At 36.1% G+C, this 27,514-nt stretch overlaps 1 protein-coding gene across 11 annotated transcripts in view; it reads left to right on the top strand.

Annotated features, from left to right (window-relative positions):
• Positions 1-27,514, top strand: part of TMEM135 (transmembrane protein 135) — a 364,077-nt gene that overhangs the window by 34,015 nt on the left and 302,548 nt on the right. For all 11 annotated transcript variants that reach the window (XR_006194180.1, XM_042907390.1, XM_042907389.1 and 8 more), the window contains one exon: positions 14,344-14,377. Coding sequence is in view for 10 of the 11 variants with exons in the window: in XM_042907390.1 (XP_042763324.1) it covers positions 14,344-14,377 (34 nt within the window). In the remaining variant the exon portion in view is untranslated. The remainder of the gene's footprint in view (positions 1-14,343; positions 14,378-27,514) is intronic.

The following is a 27,514-nucleotide window of genomic DNA, read 5'->3' as shown; positions in this document are numbered from 1 at the left end:
GGCAGGATGGTTAGAATGTGCTGGAGCTGGATATTTTGCTTTCTTGCATGTGGAATTCTAAAGCTGGCTGGAGTTAGGTATTTCCCTTCCCCATGTCACTTAGGCTCTGCCCTAGTAGGTTAGGCTCTGGTAAACTAGCTTTTACCAAGGACAGGCCCTGTTAAGAACAGAATGCTCTGGCTCATTTCAAAATGATTCCTCTGTGTTTCCCCTACTTGGAAGTGTAAATAAGCGGCTTTCCCCCTGTTACTTACTTAGTTAAGTTCCCAGAGGCAAAATGCACAAAGGTATGAGGGTCCCTCTATGACTGGGCACCCCTTGAGTTTTTCACTCTCAGACTTGTCCACACTGAGCCTCTTGCGGTTTATCAGTTTAGGGTTTCCTGTTCTGGCTCTCATTCCCTCTGAGGTTTTAGCTGGTTTTGTTCTGGTAGATTGTGATTCTCTATCTGCCTGTAGTCTCTTCAGTTTTGGGGGCAATAGTTTGTAGGGTGACCTCGCTTCTCTTATGGATCTAAAAAGAGTTGTTGAGTTTTCAGTTTCCTTAGCTTTTTTACTTGCTGTTAGGAATAAGTGAGGACTTCCAAGCTCTTTGCACAGAAACTGGAAACTTGGAAGAAGACATTTTTTTTTTTTTGTCCATTTTTATGTATTTTTTTGTTTTTCTTTTTTTAGTGCTTGCTCTAAGGACTACTTAGATATCTTTAACTTTAGAGCTTCTTAGTGTTAATATTCCACCATCTTGCAAAACGTAGAAATGTATTTAGGTCCATTTTAAGTCTGCTTGCCATATGATCTCTTTTGTTTTGCTGCCCCCACTCCCTTTCTTTGACTGGTGAATGGTCTTTCTCTGGCACCAGGGATTCAATTATCCATTCTTTCTCCATGGATTTGTAATGGCCCTTGTCATATACCAATTTTTAATATACGTGTGCATTGTCGATTGCTCCATTGTTTTCTCTTGATATATTAGTCTAGGTATTATTTTTTATAATTTTAGTTAAAAAAAATCAAACTTTTCTTTGAAGATAAACATGTGTTTAAATACAATAACACCAAAGTAAAATTGTGCTATTGATATTAAGAACTATAACTTTTTAAGGCACAAAGAGGTTTCCTGGAAGTGAGGTGATAACTTGGATTTTAGTTACTAGTTTAATTCCTGCTCTCTTTTTGCTTTTGATAACAAACTTTTATTTTAAAGCTTTCTGCTTTCATTTCTTTTAAGTGAGCTATTGCACTAGTGTTTTATATGTAGACACTAGATAGTCTCAGAAAATTTGTAGGTAGTTATAAATTATGATCTGTTCTGAATATTAATTGGAATAGTCTGACCTAATCAAAATTTTAACTGTAGCTTCTTTGTAAGGATTTTCTTGTGGTTGCTGAAGAAAAATTGATCCTTATGTTGATGTGATTGTGGAGTAATTGAACCTTGTGTGATGTATAGTGATTTAGTTCTGTTGTTTATTAGGTGATGAAGTTATTACCTGGAAATAGCTCTCTAGTTCTTTTTTTTTTCTTGAGAGTTGTGTGGTTGTGTGTGTATATGTATAGCTACCACAAATCCTGGTTTGGGGTCTAATTAACAATTTAAATTTTAGCCTTTTATTTTTTATTTTATTTTTATTTTTATTTTTTAGTTTTTTTTAAAATGTAATTTATTTTTTAAATTTACATCCAAGTTAGTTAGCATATAGTGCAACAATGATTTCAGGAGTAAATTCCTTAATGCCCCTTACCCATTTAGCCCCTCCCACAACCCCTCCAGTAACCCTCAGTTTGTTCTCCATATTTAAGAGTCTCTTCTGTTTTGTCCCCCTCCCTGTTTTTATATTATTTTTGCTTCCCTTCCCTTATGTTCATCTGTTTTGTATCTTAAAATCCTCATACGAGTAAAATCATATGATATTTGCCTTTCTCTGACTAATTTCACTTAGCATAATACCCTCTAGTTCCATCCACGTAGTTGCAAATGGCAAGATTTCATTCTTTTTGATTGCCGAGTAATACTCCATTGTGTGTGTGTGTGTGTGTGTGTGTGTGTGTGTGTGTGTGTGTATGTGTATATATATATACCATATCTTCTTTATCCATTCATCCATTGATGGACATTTGGGCTCTTTCTATACTTTGGCTATTGTTGATAGTGCTGCTATACACATTGGGGTGCATGTGCCCCTTTGAAACAGCATACCTGTATCCCGTGGATAAATACCTAGTAGTGCAATTGCTGGGTCGTAGGGTAGTTCTATTTTTAATATTTTTTATTTTTAAAAAATGTTTATTACTTGTTTTTGAGAGAGATAGAGAGAGAGAAAAAAGGGGAGAAAATGGGGGAGAAGCAGAGAGAGAGAGGAAGAGAGAATCCCAAGCAGGCTTCATGCTTTCAGTGGAGAGCCTGATGTGGGGCTCTGTCCCTCAAACTACAAGATCATGACTTTGAGCGCAAATCAAGAATTGATCACTTAACTAACTGAGCTACCCAGGCACTCTGTGACTTATTTTTTAAAAAGCAGATTAAAAAAAAATTTTTGGAGTTCACCTTTAAACATAGAAAAGCAATTTTTTTGCTCCATCTTTTTATAAGTTTCTTTATAGTATATCTTATTTTAAATGAGTCTGGTCTATGTTTATCTAAAATTGTGTAAAGGTTAATGGTCTTATTTGCTTTGAGAAAGTATTTTTTATTTACCACAAATTTTAGTAAGATTTCATTAAATATCAAGACTCCTTAATAGATTATATGTAACCTAGAAAGGTTGAAGTTATGTACATCTAGTTACCAAAGTGAAGTGTGTTAATATTACAGTTTTTACTTTAAGGAAAAAGAATTTGTAATTATGCCCTTAATTCATGAATAAAATCAGTGATATGTTGGTGGAGATAGCCACCAGGCAGCTTGAAGTGTGAGTCTCGATTCAGAAGAAGCATGGTAGTCATAAATAAAATTTGAAATTTTCTTCTTATAGGTGGTCACTGGGGCTGTGGGAGATTAGAGTGAAAATCCACAATAAAAAGAAATCTGAGGTTAGAAGGTGGTAAACGACAGTGTTTAAGTAGTCAGTTGTCCATTGAGTTGAGTGTACGGTTCATATTTTAAATAACGTCAGTAATAGAGTGGAAGATAACAGAATATGGAGGATTAGCAGTGTCAAATTATAGTGGTAGCCCTAATTTTTAAATCTCCAAAACTTTAGTTAATAGTGAAGTCTTTACTCTGAGATTATACATTTTTGTACTCAATTGTGTAATCGGTTTTTCGAGAAGCATTTAATGAGGTAAGAGCATACACTATGGTTGTACACATACACATATGTGTGATGATATACATAGATACAGATATGTAAGTGAAGATCTGTCTGTCTTCATAAGTATGTCTTCATCTATATTGGTTTGACTTTCTTTCCTTCCTACTTCTCTCCCTCTCCAACCCATCCATCCATCCATCCATCCATCCATCCATCCATCCGTCTTTCCCAGTCTTCCCCTTCCCTTTACAGAATTAAGCATGCTTTGCCAGCTAGTTCCTGAAACCTCCTAAGAGGGCAGTTTACTTAAATCTTAATCGTGTCACTGTGGGATTCTGAGAAAACTTTGAAGTTGTTTCCAGGGTTGCTCAAAAAATTTGTGCCACAAAGAACTGTGATCATAGTAACTCAGCAGGAAGCATTGGTAACATCTAGTTTATCCCTAGGTGGGCTGTTAAGAACTAGTCTTTTCTTTCTGTTTCTAGGAAGTGTTTTGTTTGTGGTTCAGAAAGTTGTTCTGATGGATTTTGTTTTGTAGAACTGCTATGGAATTTGCTTTGATATTTAGTATTAGTTTAGATAAGTTAAAACTGCAGGGTGCTCAAACATGACATGGATTAAAATATTGAAAATTGCATATTTATTCTAAACCTACTCATGTGTTGCATTGTTAGATTACACTGTTGTAGTTATGAAACTCCTAAGCAGATATGACCAAAATGAATGAACTCTATAGTATGTGAATAAAATACCATGAATTTGGTTTATAAATTCTTGGCATCTTCATCTTTGAGTGTCATGTTATCTTCACAGGAAGAAAATTAAATTACCTTGCAGTCTTCTGAGAAGTTTACTTTGTATTATCTGCTGTGTATAACAGAATATGATCATAGACTCTTGCTCTTATTTTTCCATTCCTGTACTTTAAGGTGGTACTTTTATACTGTTCTAAAACATTGTGACAGATGAAAATATATTGTATCTTGAAAGACTTTCTGAGATCATTAAATATCTCGTAATAGTCATTACAATTGTTAGCAACTTTCACTATGCTTTTCTCTCATCTATAATTTCCCGTTTTTTGTAGCGCGCGCGCACACACACACACACACACACACACACACACACAAAGATAGGGAGAGAGAGAGAGAGAGAGAGAGAGGGAGAGAGAAGGAATATATATAAACACTTAGAATCTGGAAGTTATACGATGCCTACTGTACTCCCTAATAATTTTAGTTATGAAATGTGTTACAGTGTCATTCAAAAGTTTGAGAAAGTTAGGGGCGCCTGGGTTGCTCAGTCGGTTGAGCGACTTGGGCTCGGGTCATGATCTCTGGATTTGTGGGTTTGAGCCCTGGGTTGGTCTCTGTGCTGACAGCTTAGAGCCTGGAGCTTGCTTCGGATTCTGTGTCTCCCTGCCTTCTCTCTGCCCCTCCCCCACTTGTGTGCATGTGCACGCTCTCTCTCTCTCACTCTCTCTCTCTCTCTCTCTCTGTCTCTGTCTCTCAAAAAAAAAAAAATAAATGTAAAAAAATTTTTTAAAAAAGTTTTGGAAGGTTAGCCAAAGAATATATACATTAAGGTTTCCAGACAAAAAGAAAAGACAATTGTCCATCTAATTAGACACAATAATGTTGTTAAAAGATAAGAAAATTTGGAGTTCAATAGAATGTGAGGATACCTTTTAATTTACTAAGGTGTTAAGGAAGTTTAATTATTTTAATGTTTTCCTGCGGGAATAATGGTACTTTTATTACACAGAGTTCTTTTTTTTTTTTTAATTTTTTTTTTAACGTTTATTTATTTTTGAGACAGAGAGAGACAGAGCATGAACGGGGGAGGGTCAGAGAGAGAGGGAGACACAGAATCGGAAGCAGGCTCCAGGCTCTGAGCCATCAGCCCAGAGCCCTACGCGGGGCTCGAACTCATGGACCGCGAGATCGTGACCTGAGCTGAAGTCGGACGCTTAACCGACTGAGCCACCCAGGCGCCCCAATTACACAGAGTTCTTAAACAGTGATTCTTAACACTTTTTTCGGCAGTACCCCTTGATGTGCACACCCCTCCTTAAATTTTGCATAGAAGTTGAAGACATTCACCCTTTCCTGTATCAAAAAACATTAGTTGTGGTTCACTGAGCTTCACCTGTCTTCCAGTCAATCCAGTGATTCACAGAAGAATGGAAGTAAAGGGTCACAATCTCCTGGGAAATTCAAAAAGTTACTGTTTTTCTAGGCCCTAGTTCTTCCTATTCAGGCCTAGGTCACCTTTTGTTCTTATTGGCACTTCTTCCTTCCCCATAACTGATGTAGTATTATTTTATTATTACGATTTTATTTTATTATTTTTAAATGTTTATTTTTTTATTTTTGAGAGAGAAAGAGCGTGTGTGTGTGTGGCGGGGAGGGACAGAGAGAGTTGGGGGCCGAGGGTCCAAAGTGGACTCTGTGCTGGAGGCAGAGAGCCCGATGCAGGGCTCGAACTCACAAACCATGAGCTCATGACCCAACCCGAAGTCAGACGCTTAACCAACTGACTGAGCCACCCAGGTGCCCCTGTTGTAGTAGTATTTTAATAGGTAACTTGTTTTCTAGAGAGAATTTACTCAAGTAAAAGGAAGTGACCTGTTTGTCTTCAGATCTTGGCTAGATATAGTCAAATGTTTAATAGTAAAATGGCATTTAATAGACTTACCAGTTTCTTGTGATACTCAGCATCCCTGGAGAAGTGATAAAATAAATCAATATTGTGATATTCTGCACCTACCGAATTGACACTGGAACTGAGGTTGAAGACACCACATCTGGGAAACCTATCAAAAAGAGTCTGCTTTTAATACAACATATCATGCCCTTCAGAGATACTGTCTTTTCATTCTTGAGGCTGTTAGTTCTGGGTTGGAATTCAGATAAAGCTGGGAGGGAGATGCTCTTTCTCATTGTTTGGGAACAATAAATTGAAACCTAAGACCAGAATAGGATTTCATCTAATAACAATACATCCTCTGCTTTTTCCCAGTAGTAAGAGTGTGTCAGGGTTTTATTCATTCTAAAGTCAGTGAGTTACAGAATTTAAAGGTAAGTTAGTAATGGACAGATTTTCTACCATAGAAGCAGTGCTTTGGAAAGAACATGAAGCTGACTTCTAATTCCAACTTGTCTTTGTGCTACTTTTATATTTTTAAGTAAACCACATAAATTTTCTGACAGAGAAAGGATAATAGTATCTATATCACACTTTGTAAGACTCCTAAGAGGATAAAATTTGCTTTCAAATATTTATTATACCTTGCAGATTATTACATTTTATGCAAATGTAAATTACTTGATCACATCTTTGCTTGCTAATAAATTGATATCACTATTTTTTTCTCCTGTCTAGTGGATATCTTTTGTGATTATGTCTCTATAATATATTTTATGTCTCTACTATATTCCTAGTAGGCTGGGTTCTTAGTAACACTTTGTCTAGAAATTCCATAACCATTTGTTTAGTGCCTAATAGATATGCCAGGTACTTTTGCGGGTGTGTGAAAATGTGAAGGTAAACAAGATAATCTTTGCCTGCTAGTTAAAGATAAACGGTTATATTATCAGGTAGATAATTTATTGAATTTTAGAGATGGAATTAGATTAGTGGAACAAATACGGTAGTTCACTTCATAAGGAAATGTATGATTGGGTACTGCTACTGAAATTGCAGAGATATACTTTTATTTTGTTTTTTTAATTAAGTATAATGTTTTTTTCTTTATATGTAACCAGCTTTGGGAAGATAGGTATCACTTGAAAAGGATTTAACTTTTCTGTGTATGTGTGACTCTTAGATGTTGATGTTACCCTAATTTTTCTTTATGTAATTTACTTAAAATAAGACCATCTTTGATTTAGAATTTGATAGGAGTTGATAAGATTGGTAAAGATTAGTAAGAACAATTTCAATTCATTTGTAGAAATCATAGACAAGAAAGCTACTAGGAAGCTTCTAGATCATCTTTGCAGTGATTTTCAAATTCTTTTTTAGAGGAGCAATAGAATTCTGTTGTTTTTGCTGAGGTGTGTTAGGACCTGCTGAACAGGGTCATTGCCTGTGGGGTTTGGTTCAGTGGGTTTGCCTAGACCTCCTTCCCCTTTCAACCCGAGTAGACCCAACATTATGTTTATATTGGTGATAAATGTATGTTTTTGTTAAATAATTTTTATGTTTAAAGTTAGGTAACTAGTCTTGTTCCCTCATTAAAAAAAATTTTTTTTTTTTTATATTTATTTTGAGAGACAGAGAGACAGAGTGCGAGCAGGGAAGGGGCAGAAAGAGAGGGGACACACAATCCCAAGCAGGTTCTGAGCTGTCAGCATAGAACCCGATGTGAGGCTTGAACTCATGGACTGACCACGAGATCATGACCTGAGCCAAAGTCAGACTTTCAACCTACTGAGCCACTCCGGCACCTCTTGTTCCCTCATTTTAATGACAAAATTAAATTACAGAGTACCAGAGAATTAAAGTTAAATAAAATTCTGATTTTCAAACTTCAGTTGTTAAGTGAAACCATACTGCCTCCATGTGGCTTTAGTGATAATAGAAATCTTCTTAAGCCATTTTATTATTTATTTATTTTATTAATTATTTTTAATGTTTATTTATTTTTGAGAGGGACAGAGTACAAGCAGGGGAGGGGGCAGAGAGAGAGAGGGTGACACAGAATCTGAAGCAGGCTCCAGGCTCCGAGCTGTGAGCACAGAGTCCAACACGGGGCCCAAACTCATGAACGGCAAGATCATGACCTGAGCCGAAGTCGGACGCTTAACCGAATGAGCCACCCAGACGCCCCTTAAGCCATTTTAAATAATGAACAGTCAAGATTGTGTATGACTGGGTTGGACTTCAAGATTTCACTGACATGTTAATATTAAGACCTGACATGAAATTTAAGTGAAAATCATTTGATATGGGTACTTGTTTTATTTATAAAGGTTTTTTTCTTTTCAGTATGAAAAATGCTAATAATTGAAACTCAAATAGATTTTTATAATTTCCAAAGTTTATTTTAACTCTGTCCTTAAACTCTTAAAACATTAAAGACTTCTTTCCATATGTATGTATGTATGTATGTATGTATGTATGTATGTTGTATGTATGTCAAGTTAGCTAACATATAGCGTTGTCTTGGCTTCAGGAGTAGATTCTTGTGATTCATCACTTACATACAACACCCAGTGCTCATCCCAACAAGTACCCTCCTCAGTACCCATCACCCAGCTCCTCCACCCGCCCAGTCCCTACCCCCATCAACCCTCAGTTTGTTCTCTGTATTTAAGAGTCTCTTATGGTTTGCCCTCCTCTCTGTAACTTTTTTTCCCTTCCCTTCCTCTATGGTCTTCTGTTAAGTTTCTCAAATTCCACATATGAGTAAAATCATAGGATATCTGTCTTTCTCTGATTGACTTACTTCACTTAGCATAATACCCTCCAGTTCCATCCACGTTGTTGGAAATGACAAGGTTTCATACTTTTTCATTGTCAAGTAGTGTTCCATTGTATATATATACCATATCTTCTTTATCCATTCATCAATTGATAGACATTTGGGCTCTTCCCATAATTTGGCTATTGTTGATAGTGCTGCTGTAAACATTGGGGTACCAAGTGCTCCTACAAGTCAGCACTCCTATGTCCTTTGGATAAATTCCCAATAGTGCTATTGCTGGGTTGTAGGGTAATTCTGTTTTTAATTTTTTGAGGAACCTCCACACTGTTTTCCATAGTGGCTGCACCAGTTTGCATTCCCACCAACAGTGCAAGAGGGTCCCTGTTTCTCCACATCCTCGCCAGCGTCTGTTGTCTCCTGAGTTGTTCATTTTAGCCACTCTGACCGGTGTGAGGTGGTATTTCAGTGTGGTTTTGATTTGTATTTTCCTGATGATGAGCAGTGTTGAGTATCTTTCCATATGTCTGTTTACCATCTGGATGTCTTCTTTGGAAAAGTGTCTATTTATGTCTTCTGCCCATTTCTTCACTGGATTATTTGTTTTTTGGTTGTTGTGTTTAGTAAGTTCTTTATAGATTTTGGATACTAATCCTTTATCTGATATGTCATTTGCAAATATCTTCTCCCATTCCACTGGTTGGTTTTTAGTTTTGTTGGTTGTTTCCTTTGCAGTGCAGAAGCTTTTTATCTTGATGACATCCAGTACATTTTTGCTTTTATTTCCCTTGCTTTCGGAGATATGTCAAGTAAGAAGTTGCTGTGGCTGAGGTCAAAGAGGTTGCTGCCTGTTTTCCCCTGTAGGATTTTGATGGTTTCCTGTCTCACATTTAGGTCTTTTATCCATTTTGAGTTTATTCTTGTGTATGGTGAAAGAAAGTGGTTCAATTTCATTCTTCTGCATTTTGCTGTCCAGTTCTCCTGGCACCATTTGTTAAAAAGACTGTCTTTTTTCCATTGGATACTCTTTCCTGCTTTGTCCAAGATGAGTTGGCCATATATATAAATAGTTCCATTTCTGGGTTCTCTATTCTATTCCATTGGTCTGTGTGTCTGTTTTCAGGCCAACACCATACTCTCTTGATGATTACAGCTTTGTAGTACAGGCTAAAGTCCAGGATTATGAGGCCTCCAGTTTTGGTTTTCTTTTTCAACATTACTTTAGCTATTCAGGGACTTGTGTGGTTCTATAGAGATTTTAGGATTGTTTGTTCTAACTCTGTGAAGAATGCTGGTGCTATTTTGATTGGGATTACATTGAATGTGTAGATTGTTATGGGTAGTATCAACATTTTAACAATATTTGTTCTTCCAATCCATGAGCATGGAATATTTTTCCATTTCTTTGTGTCTTCTTTAGTTTTTTTCATGAGCTTTCTATAGTTTTCAGTGTACACATCTTTTACCCCTGGTTAGGTGTATTCCTAGCTATTTTATGGTTCTTGGTGCAATTGTAAATGGGATCGATTTCTTGATATATCTTTCTGTTGCTTCATGATTGGAGTATAGAAATGCAACCAATTTCTGTACAGAGATTTTGTATCCTGTGACTTTGTTGTATTCATGTATCAGTTCTATCAGTTTTTTGGTGAAGTGTTTCGGGTTTTCCATGTAGAGTATCATGTCATCTGTGAAGAGTGAAAGTTTGACTTCTTCTTTGCCAGTTTGGATGCCTTTGATTTCATTTTGTAGTTTGACTGCTGAGGCTAGGACTTCTAACACTATGTTAAACAACAGTGGTGAGAGTGACATCCCTGTTGTGTTCCTGATCTCAGTGGGAAGGCTCTCAGTTTTTTCCCATTGAGGATGATATTAGCTGTGGGTCTTTCGTATATGGCTTTTATTGATGTGAAGGTATGTTCCTTCTATCCTGACTTTCTTTTTTTTTTTTTTAATTTTTTTTTAACCTTTATTTATTTTTGAGACAGAGAGAGACAGAGCATGAGTGCGGGAGGGTCAGAGAGAGGGAGACACAGAATCTGAAACAGGCTCCAGGCTCTGAGCTGTCAGCACAGAGCCCAATGCAGGGCTCGAACTCAGGGACTGCGAGATCATGACCTGAGCCAAAGACGGACGCTTAACCGACTGAGCCACCCAGGCGCCCCTTTCTTTTTTTTTAATTTTTAAATATCTATTTATTTTTGAGAGGGAGAGACAGAGTGCAAGCAGCGAAGGGACAGAGAGAGAGGAAGACACAGAATTGGAAGCAGGCTCCAGGCTCTGAGCTGTCAGCACTAAGTCCAATGCGAGGCTCGAACCCACAGACCATGAGATCATGACCTGAGCTGAAGTTGGACGCTTAACTGACTGAGCGATCCAGGCATCCCGTATCCTGACTTTCTTGAGGGTTTTTATTAAGAAAGCATGCTGTTGGGCTGCCTGGGTGGCTCAGTCGGTTGAACGTCTGACTTCAGCTCAGGTCATGATCTCACAGTTCGTGGGTTCGAGCCTTGGGTCAGGCTCTGTGTTGACAGCTCGGAGCCTGGAGCCTGCTTCGGATTCTGTGTCTCCCTTTCTCTCTGTCCCTCCCCTGCTCGTGCTCTGTCTCTCTCTGTCTCTCAAAAATAAATAGAAATGTTAAAAAAAAAACTTAAAGGATGCTGTATTTTGTCAAATGCTTTTTCTACATCTATTGACAGGATCATATGGTTCTTATCTTTTCTTCTATTAATGTGATGTATCATGTTGATTGATTTGTGAATATTGAACCAGCCCTACAGCTCAGGAATGAATCCCACTTGATCATGGTGAATAATTCTGTTGAATTCTATTTGCTAGTATCTTGTTGAGAATTGTTGCGTCTATGCTCATCAGGAATATTGGCTTGTAGTTCTCCTTTTTAGTGGGGTCTCTGTCTGGTTTGGAAATCAAGGTGATGCTGGCTTCATAGAATGAGTCTGGAAGCGTTCCTTCCGTTTCTGTTTTTTGGAACAGCTTGAGAAGAATAGGTATTAATTCTGCTTTAAATGTCTGGTAGACTTCCCCTGGGATGCCATCTGGCCCAGGATTCTTATTTTTTGGGAGATTTTTGATAACTGATTCTATTTCTTTGCTGGTTATGGGTCTGTTCAAATTTTCTATTTTTTCCCTTTTGAGTTTTTGTAGCATGTGGATTTCTTCCAGATTGTCCAGTTTGTTGGCATATACTTTTTTATAGTATTCTCTAATAATTGTTTCTATTTCTGTGGTGTTGGTTGTGGTCTCTCGTCTTTCATTCGTGATTTTATCTATTTGGGTCCTTGCTCTTTTTGAGAAGTCTGGCTAGGGATTTATCAATTTTGTTCATTCTTTCAAAAAACCAGCTCTTAGATTGATTGATCTGTTCTACCTTTTTTTATTTTTTTGTATGTTGTTTATTTCTGTCCTAATCTTTATTATTTCTTCTTCTGCTGGCTTTGGGATTTCTTTGCTTCTGTTTTTCTAGTTCCTTTAGGTGTGAGGTTAGGTTCTGTATTTGAGACCTTTCTTGCTTCTTGAGATAGGTCTGGATTGCTATGTTTTTTCCTCTTAGGACTGCCTTTGCTGCATCTTGGACTATTGTGTTTTCATTCTCATTATGCTTCCATATATTTTTTAATTTCTCCTTTAATTTCCTGGTTGACCCATTCATTATTTAGTAGGATATAAAAAAAATATTTTTTTTAATGTTTAGTTATTTTTGAGAGAGAGAGACAGAGCATGAGTAGGAGAGGGGCAGAGAGAGAGGGGGAGACAGAATCTGAAGCAGGCTCCAGGCTCTGAGCTGTCAGCACAAAGCCTGATGCGGGCCTTGAACCCACGAACTCTGAGATCATGACCTGAACTGAAGTCGGCTGCTTAACCGACTGAGCCACTCAGGTGCCCCAGTAGGATTTTTTTTTTTAAGTTTATTTATTTTGAGAGAGAGAGAGTTGGGGAGGGGCAGAGAGAGAGAGGAAGAGAGAGAGAGAATCCCAAGCAGGCTCTGCATTGCCAGTGAGGAGCCTGGTGTGGAGCTTGAACCCATGAACCATGAGATTGTGACCTGAGCCAAAGTCAGATGCTTAACCAACTGAGCCACCTGGGGCATCCCTAGTAGGGTGTTTTTTAACCTCCCTGTTATTTGAGGATTTTCCAAATTTTTTCTTGTGGTTGATTTCAAGTTTCATTATGTTGTGACCTGAAAATATGCATGGTATGATCTCAAATATTTGTTGAGGGCTGTTTTGTGACCCAGTGTGTGATCTGTTTTGGAGAATGTTCCATGTGCATTTGAAGAATGTGTATTCTACCGCTTTTGGATGAAAAGTTCTGAATATATCTGTATTAATTGATTTATATGTTTGGGAGCTCTCATATTGGGGCATAAACATTTACAATTGTGAGCTCTTCTTGATTGATAGACCCCTTCATTATTTTATAATGCCCTTCTTCATCTCTTGTTAGTCTCTGTTTTAAAATCTAGTTTGTCTGATATAAGTATGGCTACTCCAGCTTTCTTTTGACATCCAGTAGCATAATAGATGGTTCTCCATTCCCTCACTTTCAATCTGCTGGTGTCCTCAGGTCTAAAATGAGTCTCTTATTGGCAGCATATAGGTAGATTTTTTTTTAAATCCCTTCTGATACCCTGTGTCTTTTGATTGGGGCATTTAGTCCATTTACATTCAGAGTGATTATTGAAAGATAGGGATTTTGTGTCATTGTGTTATCTGTAGGTTTAGTAGTTGTGGTGTTGTCTCTTATCCTTTGTAGTCTTTGCTGCTTTCCACTCACAGAGTCCCCCATAGGACCTCCTGCAGGGCTAGTTTAGTTAAAGACTTCTTTCCTAAAGAATAGGATCTACTTCATTCATGGTCTTACATGCAATATAAGTTAAATGAAATGATTAAGGGTGGAACGTTATCCCTATCTTTGAGTTTCTACCTTAATTCTCAGTAAACAAGTTTGATAAATGTGCAATATTTCTGGAAAGTTAAAGTTTATAGAAATTTTTTGTTTGTCCTTTGGCATTAGAAAGTTCACTTAGTGCCTAACTTCTCACTTAACAATGAAGTTAAAACCAAAGTGATTTAGTATGAGTTGTAAGAACATCTAATGAACAATTGCATTGTGTATGAAACAGATAGAAGACCTGATTTTTGTGCAATCGATGTGCATTGTTTTGGCCTTGACATCTTGGCAAGATGAATTCTTTAAGGTTCTTTATTAAATTTAGGACTCTAGAGTAAACATAGGCTAATAGCAAATTATACTTTCTATTAATATAAGGAAATAGTAATTTTTTTAAGTTAGAGATATAATTGACACAACATTATATTACTTTCAAATGTACCATGTAATCATTCAATATTGGTATATATTGTGAAATGATCCCTATGGTAAATCTTGTTAATTACAAGGCAATAGTAATTTTAAATAATTTTAATTAATGACCACTAAATAGAATGTTTAATGACCACTGAACAGAATGACTTGTAGAATCTATTTAGATCCAATTGTTAGGGTACAGAAAACTTAGTTCAGTATAATCTACTTTTTTCTCAACTCCTGATCATCGTTTTGATTTCTAAAAAAAATGATAACGTGATTATTAAGTTAATTTGATACTTCATCTCACTTTGTATCTTTTTAAAATTATTTGCAGGAGAGGGCTGCTCACTATTTATATGGCCAATTTGGTAAGTAATTCCTTTCTTTTTGTTGTTGTTGCTTTTAAAGTTTCATTGTGCTTTTTTATTTCTCTTTTTAAAATCAAGTTACATTTAAAAAATGGGAAGGAAAGCTACTTAAATTTCAGAATATTTTCTGTCTCAGTTTTAAAGCATAGTCTTAAATGTTTAAAAAAGCCTTGATGCTACCCAGTTTATTCCTGTCATACATGACTTAATTTCATTTATTTCAGGAGGAGAGTGATTCACTGCCCTGTGTCCTTCATGGCTGTTTTTTTTTCTTTAAGCTTAGATCTTTATCTTTGATAGGATATATATTTCTGTGTATCTCTTTCTCTGTATCTTTGATTTAATTTCATACTCTGCTTCTGTTGCCATTTCTTATAGAAAAATGATTTAAAGATGAGCTTTTGTGATGTCATTATTCTTGGACATCAGGACAGCATTGGTTCTATCTCTAAAGTCTGAGTATATTTAATAACATAATTAGCTAGGCTTCTTAATCTGTAAGTCTACAGGAATGAAATTAATGTTGTTTAGTCTGTTATTCTTTATGGTAAATATACAGTCAAGATTATATAATTTTCATTGCCAAGTTCATGATTTAGAATGTATTTATATTGAAATCTTCTAAAGTTGTTTAATAGAATTGGTAGTCAACATTGAAAACTACAACTAAAAAATTATTTATTTATCTGAAGATAGGTTGTTGAATTCTCTAATGAGGGAATATAATTCAGAGTTACATTTATCAATTCTTTTCAGCTGTAAATTTTTTATTATAAATTAGTAATATTTAATTTTTGCTCTGTACTTAGCATATGTCACTTACTGTGCTATATGCTGGTAGACAGGATGGAGATAGTCTTTACACTTAATGGAGTTTGCTGTCTAGTAAAGGAGTCACAGTAAAAATAACAATGTTTGAAAAGGACTAGAATATAAACTATAGTATGCTATGAGAACCATAATAGTAGCACCAAATTATTCTGGGTGCTGCTCTTCTTTCTTATTTTTTAAAAAACTTAAAAATACTTCCCCTGCATACTAGGGTGGGTTTGAATTTTAATGCGTTTTTTTTTCTTTAAACGTGCACATACTTTTCTATACTGCCACATGGTGTGTATACTTCAATACCCAAATGCTATCTGTATTTAATTTTTTGTAATGTTTATTTATTTTTGAGAGAGAGAGATAGAGACAGACAGAACGCAAGCAGGGGAGGGGCAGAGAGAGAGGGAGACACAGAATCTGAAGCAGGCTCCAGGCTCCGAGCTGTCAGCACAGAGCCCGATGTGGGGCTCAAACTCACTGATGGTGAGATCATGATCTGAGCCGAAGTCGGACACTTAAGCGACTGAGCCATCCAGGCACTCCAAATACTATCTGTATTTATATACTTGTCTTTAAATTCTAAGTAAAATTTTACAAACTTTTTTTTGGTGTGGTGTGGTGTGGTGTGGTGTGTGTGTGTGTGTGTGTGTGTGTTTTGCCTCATTTAGATTGTTAATTTCTGGAGAGATGATCTTTGATTTTGGTTGATATAATCAGTGCTAGAGATTGGTCTTTAAATACTGTAGTTTTGGGGAATAAGCCTTTTATTTGAATGAATCATACAGAAATTCATATGCAGGTGTAAGAAATGGTGGAGAGATCTCATATTCATTCTACTCAGTTTCCCCAGTAGTAATATCTTCCAAAACCAAAGTAGTATCAAAATTATGATATTTATATTGATATTTAAAGAAATTTTCCTTTCGACAAGGATCAAAAGTTAATTTTGATCCTTTATTAAGGACATTTTTTTATCATTAACCACAAAATTTTAATGAGACCAAAGCCTTTTTTTATACCTCAGTTTTTTTTTTTAATGCCTCAATTTTGACTATGTTTAAAGGAAAGTAAATTTGTATATAATATATTCTTAGTACTAATGATAATCTAATAAGTTTAATTCTTCTCTTTATCTAAATAGAGTCTTTTGTTTATACAGTTACTATACAACTATTTCTGTAATAAGAGAGTGGCTGGTGCAGAATAGGTAAAGATTTAAATATTTTCAGAGACTGAATTTATCCTTAAGAAGTAACTTTGTTCTATAATTTGATTGTTGCTTCCTAGACTAAGTTGAAATTGTTGGCATATAATATCAAGAGCAATATTTCTAAATGTTAGGAGGTTTTATTTTAAAATTATTTACTGTATTTAGTATGTATTTCTGATTTGGAAAGTATCAAAAAGCATAAAAAAGAAAGTAAAAAATCATCTGTAATTTTACCATGTAGTAATTTTAGTATTTATTTTTTATTCCTTTCCTTCTCCTCCAATGTACATACATAAGTACACAAATATAGATGCATAGATTTCCAATACATTTGGAAATGTGGATGGTGTTATGGTTGTTGCAGTGACTGGGGGATGTTGCAAGCATTTAATGATGAAGCCAGGGATGCTAAACACCCTGCAGTAAAGGGCAGTTCTGCATTATGAAGAACATCCCATCTCAAATGTCAGCTGCACTCCTGAGTGGGTACATATTATATATCCTTTTTAAACAATCAGGGACATATGTTTTGTGACATCTTTTGTTTCTGTGCTATCTAGCTTTTATTGCTCATGATATTAAGTAATCTTTTTTTGGAGGGTGTACTCCTACCTTTTCATTTCTTGTTATATCTTCATTACAGTGGGTTGGTTTTATACATAAACACATATACATAGACCCCCTCAAAATGTTGGGAGACAATGAAATAATAACTATTTGGCTAATAATAATATCATCTTGTTAGTTTTGGTTGTGATAGTTACCCATTCCTTGGTTACTTTGATCAGAAAATTTCAAAGGCATTGACATGCCTTTGAATGAGTACAAGATAGAAGAATATGTAGATTTGTCTTCATATTGTCTTTATTTATTGTCTTGTCTTTGTTTTTATTAGTAAATATTTATTGCATGCACAGTACTTTGCTAGGTATTGGGACACAAATATAACCTATCATTCTGTCCTTGAAATTGATTTAGTTGAGGGTACAAGGTATACCTGGATCAATACCTAGGTGATTGATAGGCCAAGAGAGTGCATTCATGTCAAATATGTGATAAGATAATAAAGTCCTTAGAACTTTAGAAAAGGAAGTTAGCTTTGGGCTAGGGCAATCACAAAGTTTTATGAATTACATGGAACTTGAACCTTGAGGAAAGGAGGGGACTTGGAGGCAGCTTCATCTTAGAAACATGTCATTGGTAACCATAAAACAAAATCCTTCCCTTTCCAAGGATTGCTAAGTTGGGGTCAAGGTTTACAAAAAAAGAAAAAGATAAGAAACATTCAGTATCTACCATGTTAGACACTGTGAGTGAAACTGTAGTCATTAAACAAGGTTGGGTCACCTGGGTGCCTCAGTCATGTCTAACTCTTGATTTTGGCTCACGTCATGATCTCATGGTTCATGAGATTGAGCCCCATGGCAAGTTCTGTGCTGACAATGCGGGGCCTGCTGGGGATTCTCTCTCTCTTTCTCTCTCTCTGCCCCATATAGTTCTGTTTCTGGGGGATCTTCTACTTAAGAAGAAAGAAATATATAAGAGGAAAGAAATACATAAACCAATGGAAATAAACCTCATCTCTGTTTTTTAGTATTGACAGTTGTCTCAGAACAGAAAACAGTATAGTGTTTGTACCATGCAATTGTGAGGATACAGTTTGCTAACTGTGTTTTTGCTAGTGTTGTAGGAAACAGGTGAAGAGCTATATACTCTAAATAAAGGACACATCTATTACTGCTTCTGTTATTATGAAAAGATTTTTTCTGGTCTCCTATAGTTACTTTTATTACCCATGATATCTGTAAGTAAGCCCTGGTAAGTCTCTGTTATTAGATCAGTGGTTTATAGCCTTAATGATTAGCAGTTTCAATAATTACAAACTTAAGGCAGTTGAATTCATATCCATCTGAAAGTGTGTTTTGTTTATGTGTTTGTTAGCTTATTTTGAAAGGAAAGGGGTACAATTTTTAAAATAGTATAGTTTTTTAGATTTTTAGAATTCATGGAGGATTAGTTGTTAAAGGAAAAAATGTACGAAAGGTATAGACAAGTATGAAATAAAGAATTAAATGTTTTCTCTTGCTTCTGCCCAAGATATGGCTATAAAATTATGGAAATGTTTTGTTGGGACTAATATGTTAGAACCAGTTACCCACACAAACACCAGCTGCCAGGATTCAACTTTGCCACAGTATAATTTAAGAGTACACATAAAAGTTTGCATTGATATGATTTCCCTTTATTGTGTTGGTTGTGACAATGACAGGATCCCAGGCTTTCAAAATTCATCGTATACTGCTAACAGTTATTTAAAATGCGGTGTTAGGTGAAGTTCATTTATTTTTTAGTTTAATTATAATTTAGGACATTTAAAAATCTCTCTAGGGTGCCAGGGTGGCTCAGTCGGTTAAGTATCTGACTTCGGCTCATGTCATGATCTTACAGTTCGTGAGTTCAAGCCCCATGTCAGGCTCTGTGCTGACAGCTTGGAGCCTGGAGCCTGCTTTGGATTCTGTGTCTCCCTCTCTCTCTGCCCCTCCCCTGCTCATGCTCTGTCTCTCTCACTCTCAAAAAAATGAATAAATGTTAAAAAAAAAACTTGAAAAAAACCTCTCTGTATAGACCCTTTATAAAACTTTTCTCTGCAGTTTCATTTATGCCACTACGCATTCAACAAGGGGTGCATTTTAAAACTGGAAAATGTATCTAGTAGGCCTGCTTCTAGCATTTGCTTTTTAATTTTAAACACACACAGTGTCTTTGAATAAAACATCTGTCTTTGATTTTTCAAACATAAGGTTTGAAAATGTTGATTCATATGTTTTCTTGTAAGGCCACTTCAGTGAAATTAGATTCAGCAGGTATTTATTATATGTCAGTACTGTGCTAGGCACATGAGGATACGAAAGAAATACAAAATGGATTATAAATTAGTTGGAGAAATTTGACAGATGAACTTGAAAGAAATAAACTGAAAGTATTAAATTCACAAAAACAATTCTAAACACGCTTTTTCCAGTTACTCCCCCAGGCCTTCCTCTGCAGCATATGACATCTACTGTCCATCTAGCTGCTCAGGCCAGAAACTTAGGAGTCTTAACTCTTTTCTTCTCTTTATACTCTTAGTTCAGTCCATTAGGAAATCTTATTCTACTTCTAAAATATATTCTGGGGGTTATAGTGACTTGCCACCTCTGTGGTTCTCACCATAGTTTGAGCTCTAAATCTCTTGCCTGAGCTACATTAATAGCCTAATAACTGATTTACATCTTCCCACCCTTGTCTTCCTGAATGTAGTCTGTCTTCCACATAAGCAGTCAGAGTCATTGGAAATACAAATTACAGCATGTCAGTCTTCTGCTTAAAACTCAGAAAAACCTTCCCTTCCACTGTACACCAAATGAAATCTAAATGCCTTACTGTGGCTTACAAGGCTCTGACTTCATCTACTTTTTCTTCTCATTCTTTGCACTTGCTTTCTTTCTGTCCGTTGAACACTTTAACACTTTCTGTCTCTTGAACACTTTTACAGCCTTAGCATTTGCTTTTCTTTGTGCTTGGAAATCTGTTTCCCTAGATTTCTTGGCTAGCATCTCCTCCTTGTGTAGTTGGCCCATTGTCACCTTCTGAGAGAGCTCTTTCTTACTATCATAGTTAAACAACTTCCACTCACCTCTCTACTCTCTAACTGGTAATCCTACCTTTTTTCATGGCATTTATAAGTACTGAATTTTTTATTTGTTTGTTGTCTTATTTCCCTCACTGTGTGTAAGCTGCTTAAGGGCAAGGGACTCTTGCTTGCTCCCTGACATATCTCTAGTACCTAAAAATACTGCTTAGCATATAGTATATGCTCAATAAATAATTATTGAATGAAAGTCGACTGGGAGCAGATACTACTTAAAATGGCAAAAATGAGAGAGAATGATCTCTATTCTTATTTCACCCCTTTCAATACCCCTAAGTCTTAAGTCCTTTAAGCCAACCAAATGACCTTGTTTTCCCACGAGTAAGTGGATCTGTCCTCGGTTGAGTTCCTGAACTTGTAGATCCGTTTTTGGAAGCCTTCTTAGAAGTACCAGAATTAGTGGTGATACTGCTTTTTAGGTTCTTAACTCTGACTCAGTCAAATTGAGGAATGTATTGCTGGTACCCAGTATAACAATAGACAATGTTGAGCTCTTATGAGATACTTTGTTATTTGAGGATAATAGGTTCCTTACGTTTGCCATGGCTTTCTTGGTCAGAAAGGCAGAATAGAGAGGAATTTTCCTAGAGACTGTGAGCATGTAAAGGGAAATTATTGGGATGCTTGGGTGGCTCAGTTGGTTAAGCATCTTCGGCTCAGGTCATGATCTCATGGTTCATGAGTTTGAGCCCCACACCGGGCTATCTGTTGTCAGCACAGAGCCCACTTTGGATCCTCTGCCCCCTTCTTTCTCTGCCCCTCCCCTGCTCACTCTCTCTCTCAAAAATAAAACAACTTAAAAAAATTAACAAAGGGGAATTGTTAGAGACTCTTATTTTCTTTTACTGGATAATTTAAAACGGTGTTTTTGAGATATTTCCTTATTGTTGTAAGTATTTACTTTGAACTTCACAACATATTTTCAAGACCTGTGTGTGTTATGTACTTCCAATGCATTGCTTCTAACTGCTGTATAAAGTGCCAGAATATTCATCCTCATGTATGCTCTATAATAGTTATTTTAAGGTAGAAATCATATATCATAAAATTTACCCCTTTAAAGTTTACAATCCATTGGTTTTTAGTATATTCACAAAATTGTGCATCTGTCACCACTGTCTAATTTTAGACTATTTCATCCACTACATTTTATTTGTTCATTCTTCCAGCAATGGATATACAAATTGCTTCCAATTCAGCATCACCATGTGGTAATGAACATCTTTGTACATGACTGTTTTGTGAATTTTTCTGGGTGTGTGTGAATAAAATTTAAGGAGGTGAATTTTTAGATCATGTGCTTTCTGGTAAAGGTCAGGATGGTTTGGAATGTGAGTCAGACCATTATTCTGGAGTTCATTTGGAGGTAGAATTATTGTTATTTTAGGAGAGAAATTTGTGCTTCTTTGTCTTGTGTTTCTATTTGAATAATTGATTACTCATCTTAGAGATTTCAGGCTTGGAGGTTGAACTTTGAAACTATTAGGTACTCTGCTATAAATGGTTTGGAGTAGTAGTGCAAGGTCAGTTAGACTACAGGGAAAAAGAGTGTAATTTCTCTTTGGGTATAGCTTGTATTCATAACTAGTCTTTATCACATACCTTTGTTTTCTATTTGCTTGGTAAAGATAATGTAAAATACATATTGGGAAATTGCAAGAGACAAATGTAAAAGAAAATCAATAAAAATAAGTAAATAAATCTAAAAGAAGCAGATATGAAGAAACAGTTTTACAAAGAAATATAAATAAAAGAGACAAAGGAAAGTAATATATAAGAAAGGAAAATGTAAAATACAATAACAACCTATGTAATAAGCATTTGGCTTTCATTGACACCTGAAGGGGGGTGTAGCACTTCTTTACTTCTGGGTGGGCATGGTCTCTGCTGACACCCCTAGTTGGGGGTAGGGGAGCAGAGGCCTAGTTATCAGCTGGTGGGGCTGAAAGTCTCAGCTCTGTACTTGATATTCTCTGACTCTTCCTCATTGGAGGCCTTGTTATAGCTTTGTGAGGGTGGTCATTTGGTCATTGATGGTGGATATTGGGCCACAGGTTTGTGTGTATGTGTGTGTGTGTGTGTGTGTGTGTGTGTGTGTGTGTGTGGTGTTTGACTTGAGTAGAGTGGTTATTGTCTAAAAGTTTGTGTTTTCATAGACTGCCCTTTTCTTGGTCCTTTAGCAAGACAGAGCAGGTTTTTGTCTGTGCTTATTAGCATTTACAGCTTACCAGGCTTCTTCAGCTCTAACAGTGGGATAGATAAGGCAAAAAGAAAATGTAGGTACTCACCACCATGTCATTCTTTGGATTGTAAGATCTCTAGATGGTCTGCTCTCTTCTTTTCAATTTTCAGTCTTTAATGTTTGCTTTATATCCAGTGTCCAGTGTTTTTAGTTCTAATTAGTGGGAGGAATAAGGAAAATGTATATAACTGATATTCCCAGAAGTAGAAGTCCTTCTTTATATATATGTACATATATATATATACACATATATATACATATACACATATATATGTACATAAACATAAATGTACATATATATGTGTATACATATATATATGTGTATATATATGTACATATATATACACATATATATATGTGTATACATATATATATGTGTATATATATGTACATATATATATATTCTTCATATATATGTTCAACATTTTTTAAAATGTTTATTTATTTTTGAGAGAGACAGAGACAGAATGTGAGTGGGTTAGGGGCAGAGAGAGAGGGAGATACAGAATCCAAAGCAGGCTCCAGGCTTTGAGCTGTCAGCACAGAGCCTGATGTGGGGCTTGAACTCATGAGCTGTGAGATCATGAGCCGAAGTCAGATGCTCAACCGACTGAGCTACCCAGGTGCCCCATATGTGTGTGTGTGTGTGTGTATGTGTGTGTGTGTATGTATATATATATACGTATATATATATATATATATATATATGTATGTATATATATATATATATATATATATTTGGTAGTCAGAAATAAACACTTATGAAAAACAAGTTACCAAGATCAAGATCTGGCAGAAACAATTAACAACAAAACAGACCTGCAGAGACTACGTGTGTTGGGATTATCTGAAAAAAATTTTTTTTTTTTTTAATGTTTCTTTATTTTTGGGACAGAGAGAGACAGAGCATGAACGGGGGAGGGGCAGAGAGAGAGGAAGACACAGAATCAGAAGCAGGCTCCAGGCTCTGAGCCATCAGCCCAGAGCCTGACGCGGGGCTCGAACTCACGGACCGCGAGATCTTGACCTGAGCTGAAGTCGGACGCTTAACCGACTGAGCCACCCAGGCGCCCCTATCTGAAAATGTTTTAAAACTAGTGTGTTTACTATGTTTAAAATAAAAGATGACTTCTGATGCAGGCTCAATTGGAGTAACAGGGAACAGATTTACCCTTCTGACTGAAACAACAAAAAACAGACAAAATAAAAGAAACAACAGTTTTCAAAACATTGTATATGAAGCAGTGAAGAACAGTGATCCCTGAAAGATTGGAAACTAGTGAGGTGAGTCCTGTGGTTGCTTTGACTTACTACCTGGAGAGCATTTCTAGGTCATGGAGAAGGGATGTAAAACTGAGGCAGAGCCTATTTCTATCTCGGGAGTTGACAAGACATAGCTCGGAGTCCAAGGAAACAAGCTGGCTAGAGTTTGCATGGAGGAGAGGAGAGAGGTAGCTCCAGAAATGTGCAGAGGATCCCAATGAATAGTTAGGTGAGTTCTGATTTGTGCATGCATGTGAGGAATCTACTGAGATTGGGAAAGGAACCAGCGAAACCCATTTAGAGGCAAAAAAAAAAAAAAAAAAATCCTCTGAGATCACGCAGGGCTAGGAATAGTTAACGTTCCCACCATTGAGAGTAGAAAATTTCATAATTTGCAAGGTATTGGGAAGAGTCAGAAGCATTAGAAGTCTTTAGAAGCATTAAAATTTTTTTACCTCAGAGTGTGGCAAAATTAGTCCTAGACTAAAAACTGCTCTGGCCCCAACTAAAAACAACAACAACAACAACAACAACAACAACAACAACAAACAGCAAGACATGAAAGGATCTATTTCCAAATAACTGCATCCCCAAATAAATCTAAAGAAAATTGTGGGAAAACAAAAATATACAACATTCAACAAGGTAAAAATCACAATGTCTGGCATACAATGAAAAATTGTCAGGCATGAAAAGAATTAGGACCAATAATGATGATAAAAATCAATCATTTGAAACGAACTCAGAAGTGATACCTGTGATAGAATTAGTAGACAAGGATCTCAAAGCAGTACTTATTATTGTATTCCATGTACTCAAGAAGTTAGGGGAAATACTGAACATGTTAAGCAGAGATATGGAAGATATAAAAAAAAAAAAGACCCAAATTAAACTTCTAGAGATGAAAGCTATAAGATCTGAAATGAAAAATACACAGAGTAGGTTTAATGGCATATTGGACTTTGCAGAAAATATTAGCGAACCTGAAGGTGTAGCAATAGAAACTATCCAAAATGAAACACCAGGAGAAAATAAAAAACATGAACAGAATATTAGTGATCTAATAGGACAACTTGAATTTGCCCAATATGCATACATTTGGAGTCTCTGAAAGAGAGGGGGAGGGAGGGTCAGTAAAGGCATTTGGAGAAACGTGATGAAAACTTAACTGTCATATCCAAGAAGCTTAATGGACCTCAAGCACTCTGGGAACATGAAGGAGATGAATCATATCGTAGTCGATTAACCCAGTGATAAAGAAAAAAATCTTGAAAGCATCCAGAGAAGAGATAACCTTTTATACAGAGGAATGAAGATCATGGCAGCAAATCTCTCATTGGGAATAATACAGACCAGAAGACAGTTAAGCAGTATCTTTAAAGAACTGAAGAAAAGGAACTGTCAACCTAGAGTTGTATACCTAGAAACATATTTTTAAAAGATAAAGATAAAATAAAAATAAAAAATAAAAAAGAATTCATTACCAGCAGACCTGTAGTTAGGAAATGTTGAAGCTTATCAGGAAGTAGTCAGGAAAATGATAGCAGTTGGAAATCTGAGTCTATGCAAAGAAATTAGGATCACTGGAAATGGTTAGCTACGTGGGTAAATATGAAGGATACTTTGTGTGTGTGTATCACACACACACACATATATATCCCTTTAAAAAGTATAATTGTAAAAATAATAGCAATGTAGTTTATGAGGATTATAGCATATGTAAAGTAAGGCATAGCAACGATAGTAAAAAGTTCAAGAGGGAAGAATGGGAGTGTGATGCAAGATTTTCATGCTATATGGGACATTGTATAATATCACTTGAGGGTAGACTGTCATACTTTTAAGGTGCATATTATAAATCTTAAGTCAACCCAGCTAAATTATTGTAAAAGTAAAAGGACACATATATTAAAAGTAAACTAAAATGGGTTTCAAAAGAAGCCATTTTAAAAATAAAGGGATAGACATATTTAAAGTAAACTAAAACAGGTTAAAAAAATAAAGTAGAAGGTGAGAAAAGATATATCATGCTCACTTTAAGCAGACATAAGCTGGAGTGGATATATTAACATTAGACATAGTAGATTTCTGAGCAAAGCATATGACCAGAGAAACAGAAGATTATTTAATAACAGTAAAGGGGTAATTTAATTACAAGTATATAATAGTCCTAAATAAGAGTGCTAATAAGAGAGCTTCGAAATAAGTAAAGCAAAAACTGATGGAACTGCAATGACAAGCACATTCACATCTATACTTAGAGATTACAACATTATTCCCTCAATAACTGATAGTGTCAAAAGAAAATCATTAAGGATATAGAAGCCTTAAATAACATCAACTACCTTGGTATAGTTGACATTTATAGAATTTTCTACCCAACAACAGAATGAACATTGTTTCTTCCTTCCTTCCTTCCTTCCTTCCTTCCTTCCTTCCTTCCTTCCTTCCTTCCCTCCTTCCCTCTTTCCCTCCCTCCCTCCCTTCCTTTCTTTCCTTCTGTCCTTTTTCTTTCTTTCTTTAGCCCATCCCCCCGACTGAACACTCCACCAGCAACCCTTAGTTTGTTCTCTATTTAGGAGTCTTTTATGGTTTGCCTCCTTCTCTGTTTTTAACTTATTTTTGCTTCCTTTCCCTACATTCATCTGTTTGGCTTCTTAAATTCCACATATGGCTGAAGTCATGATATTTGTCTTTGGCTGACTGACTTATTTCACTTAAGATAATACACTCTAGTTCCATCCATGTTGTTGCAAATGGCAAGATTTCATTCTTTTTGATTGCCAAGTAATATTCCATTGCACGTATATACCACATCTTCTTTATCATCTGTTGATGGACATTTGGGCTCTTTCCATACTTTGGCTACTGTCGATAGTGCTGTTATAAACATTGGGGTGCATGCACCCCTTCAAAGCAGCACTCCTGTGTTCTTTGGATACATACCTAGTAGTGCAATTGCTGGGTCATAGGGTAGTTCTATTTTTAATTTTTTGAGGAACCTCCATACTGTTTTCCAGAGTGGTTGCACCAGTATGCATTCCTACCAGCAGTGCAAAAGAGATCCTCTCTCTCCGCAACCTTGAAAACATCTGTTGTTGACTGAGTTGTTCATTTTAGCCATTCTGACTGGTGTGAGATGGTATCTCATTGTGGTTTTGATTTGTATTTTCCTGATGATGAGTGATGTTGAGCATTTTTTCATGTGTCTGTTAGCCATCTAGATGTCTTATTTGGAAAAGTATTCATGTCTTTTGCCCATTTCTTCACTGGATTATATGTTTTTCAGGTATTGAGTTTGATAAGTTCTTTATAGACTGTGGGTACTAACCCTTTATCTGATACATCATTTGCAAATATCTTCTCTCATAGAATGCACATTATTTTCAAGTGCCATTAAGATTGACCATATTCTGGACTATAAGGCAAGTCTCAAGGGATTCAAGTCCTACAATTTGTTGTTTTGCCAAATTGTCATTAAACTTGAAGTGAGTAAAAGATACTGGAAAACCCCTAAATATTTGGAAAGAAACATACTTCAGAAGATATCATGAGAGACACTAGAAAGTATTTTGATCTGAATGAAAAAGCAAACACAACATATCAAATTTGTGGTATATACTTACTGCCTATTTAGAGGGAAATTTATAGCACTAAATGCCTGTTTAAAAAAAGAAGAAAGGGCTTGGGGTGCCTGTGTGGCTCAGTCAGTTGGGCATGGGACTCTTGATTTCGACTCAGGTCATGATCTCAGGGTAGTGGGATCGAGCCCTGCATGGGGCTCCATGCTGGGTATGGAGCCTGCTTAAGATTCTCTCTCCCCATCTCCCTCTGCTCCTCTCCTACCTATGTGCACATATGTGTGTGTATACTTTCTCTCAAAAGAAAAAAAAATGAAACAGAAGA

Source organism: Panthera leo, chromosome D1 (genome assembly GCF_018350215.1).
Source record: "Panthera leo isolate Ple1 chromosome D1, P.leo_Ple1_pat1.1, whole genome shotgun sequence".
NCBI classification, from domain to species: Eukaryota; Metazoa; Chordata; class Mammalia; order Carnivora; family Felidae; genus Panthera; species Panthera leo.
Note: the sequence above shows the minus strand (reverse complement) of the source record. Positions and strands in the feature narration are given on the sequence as shown.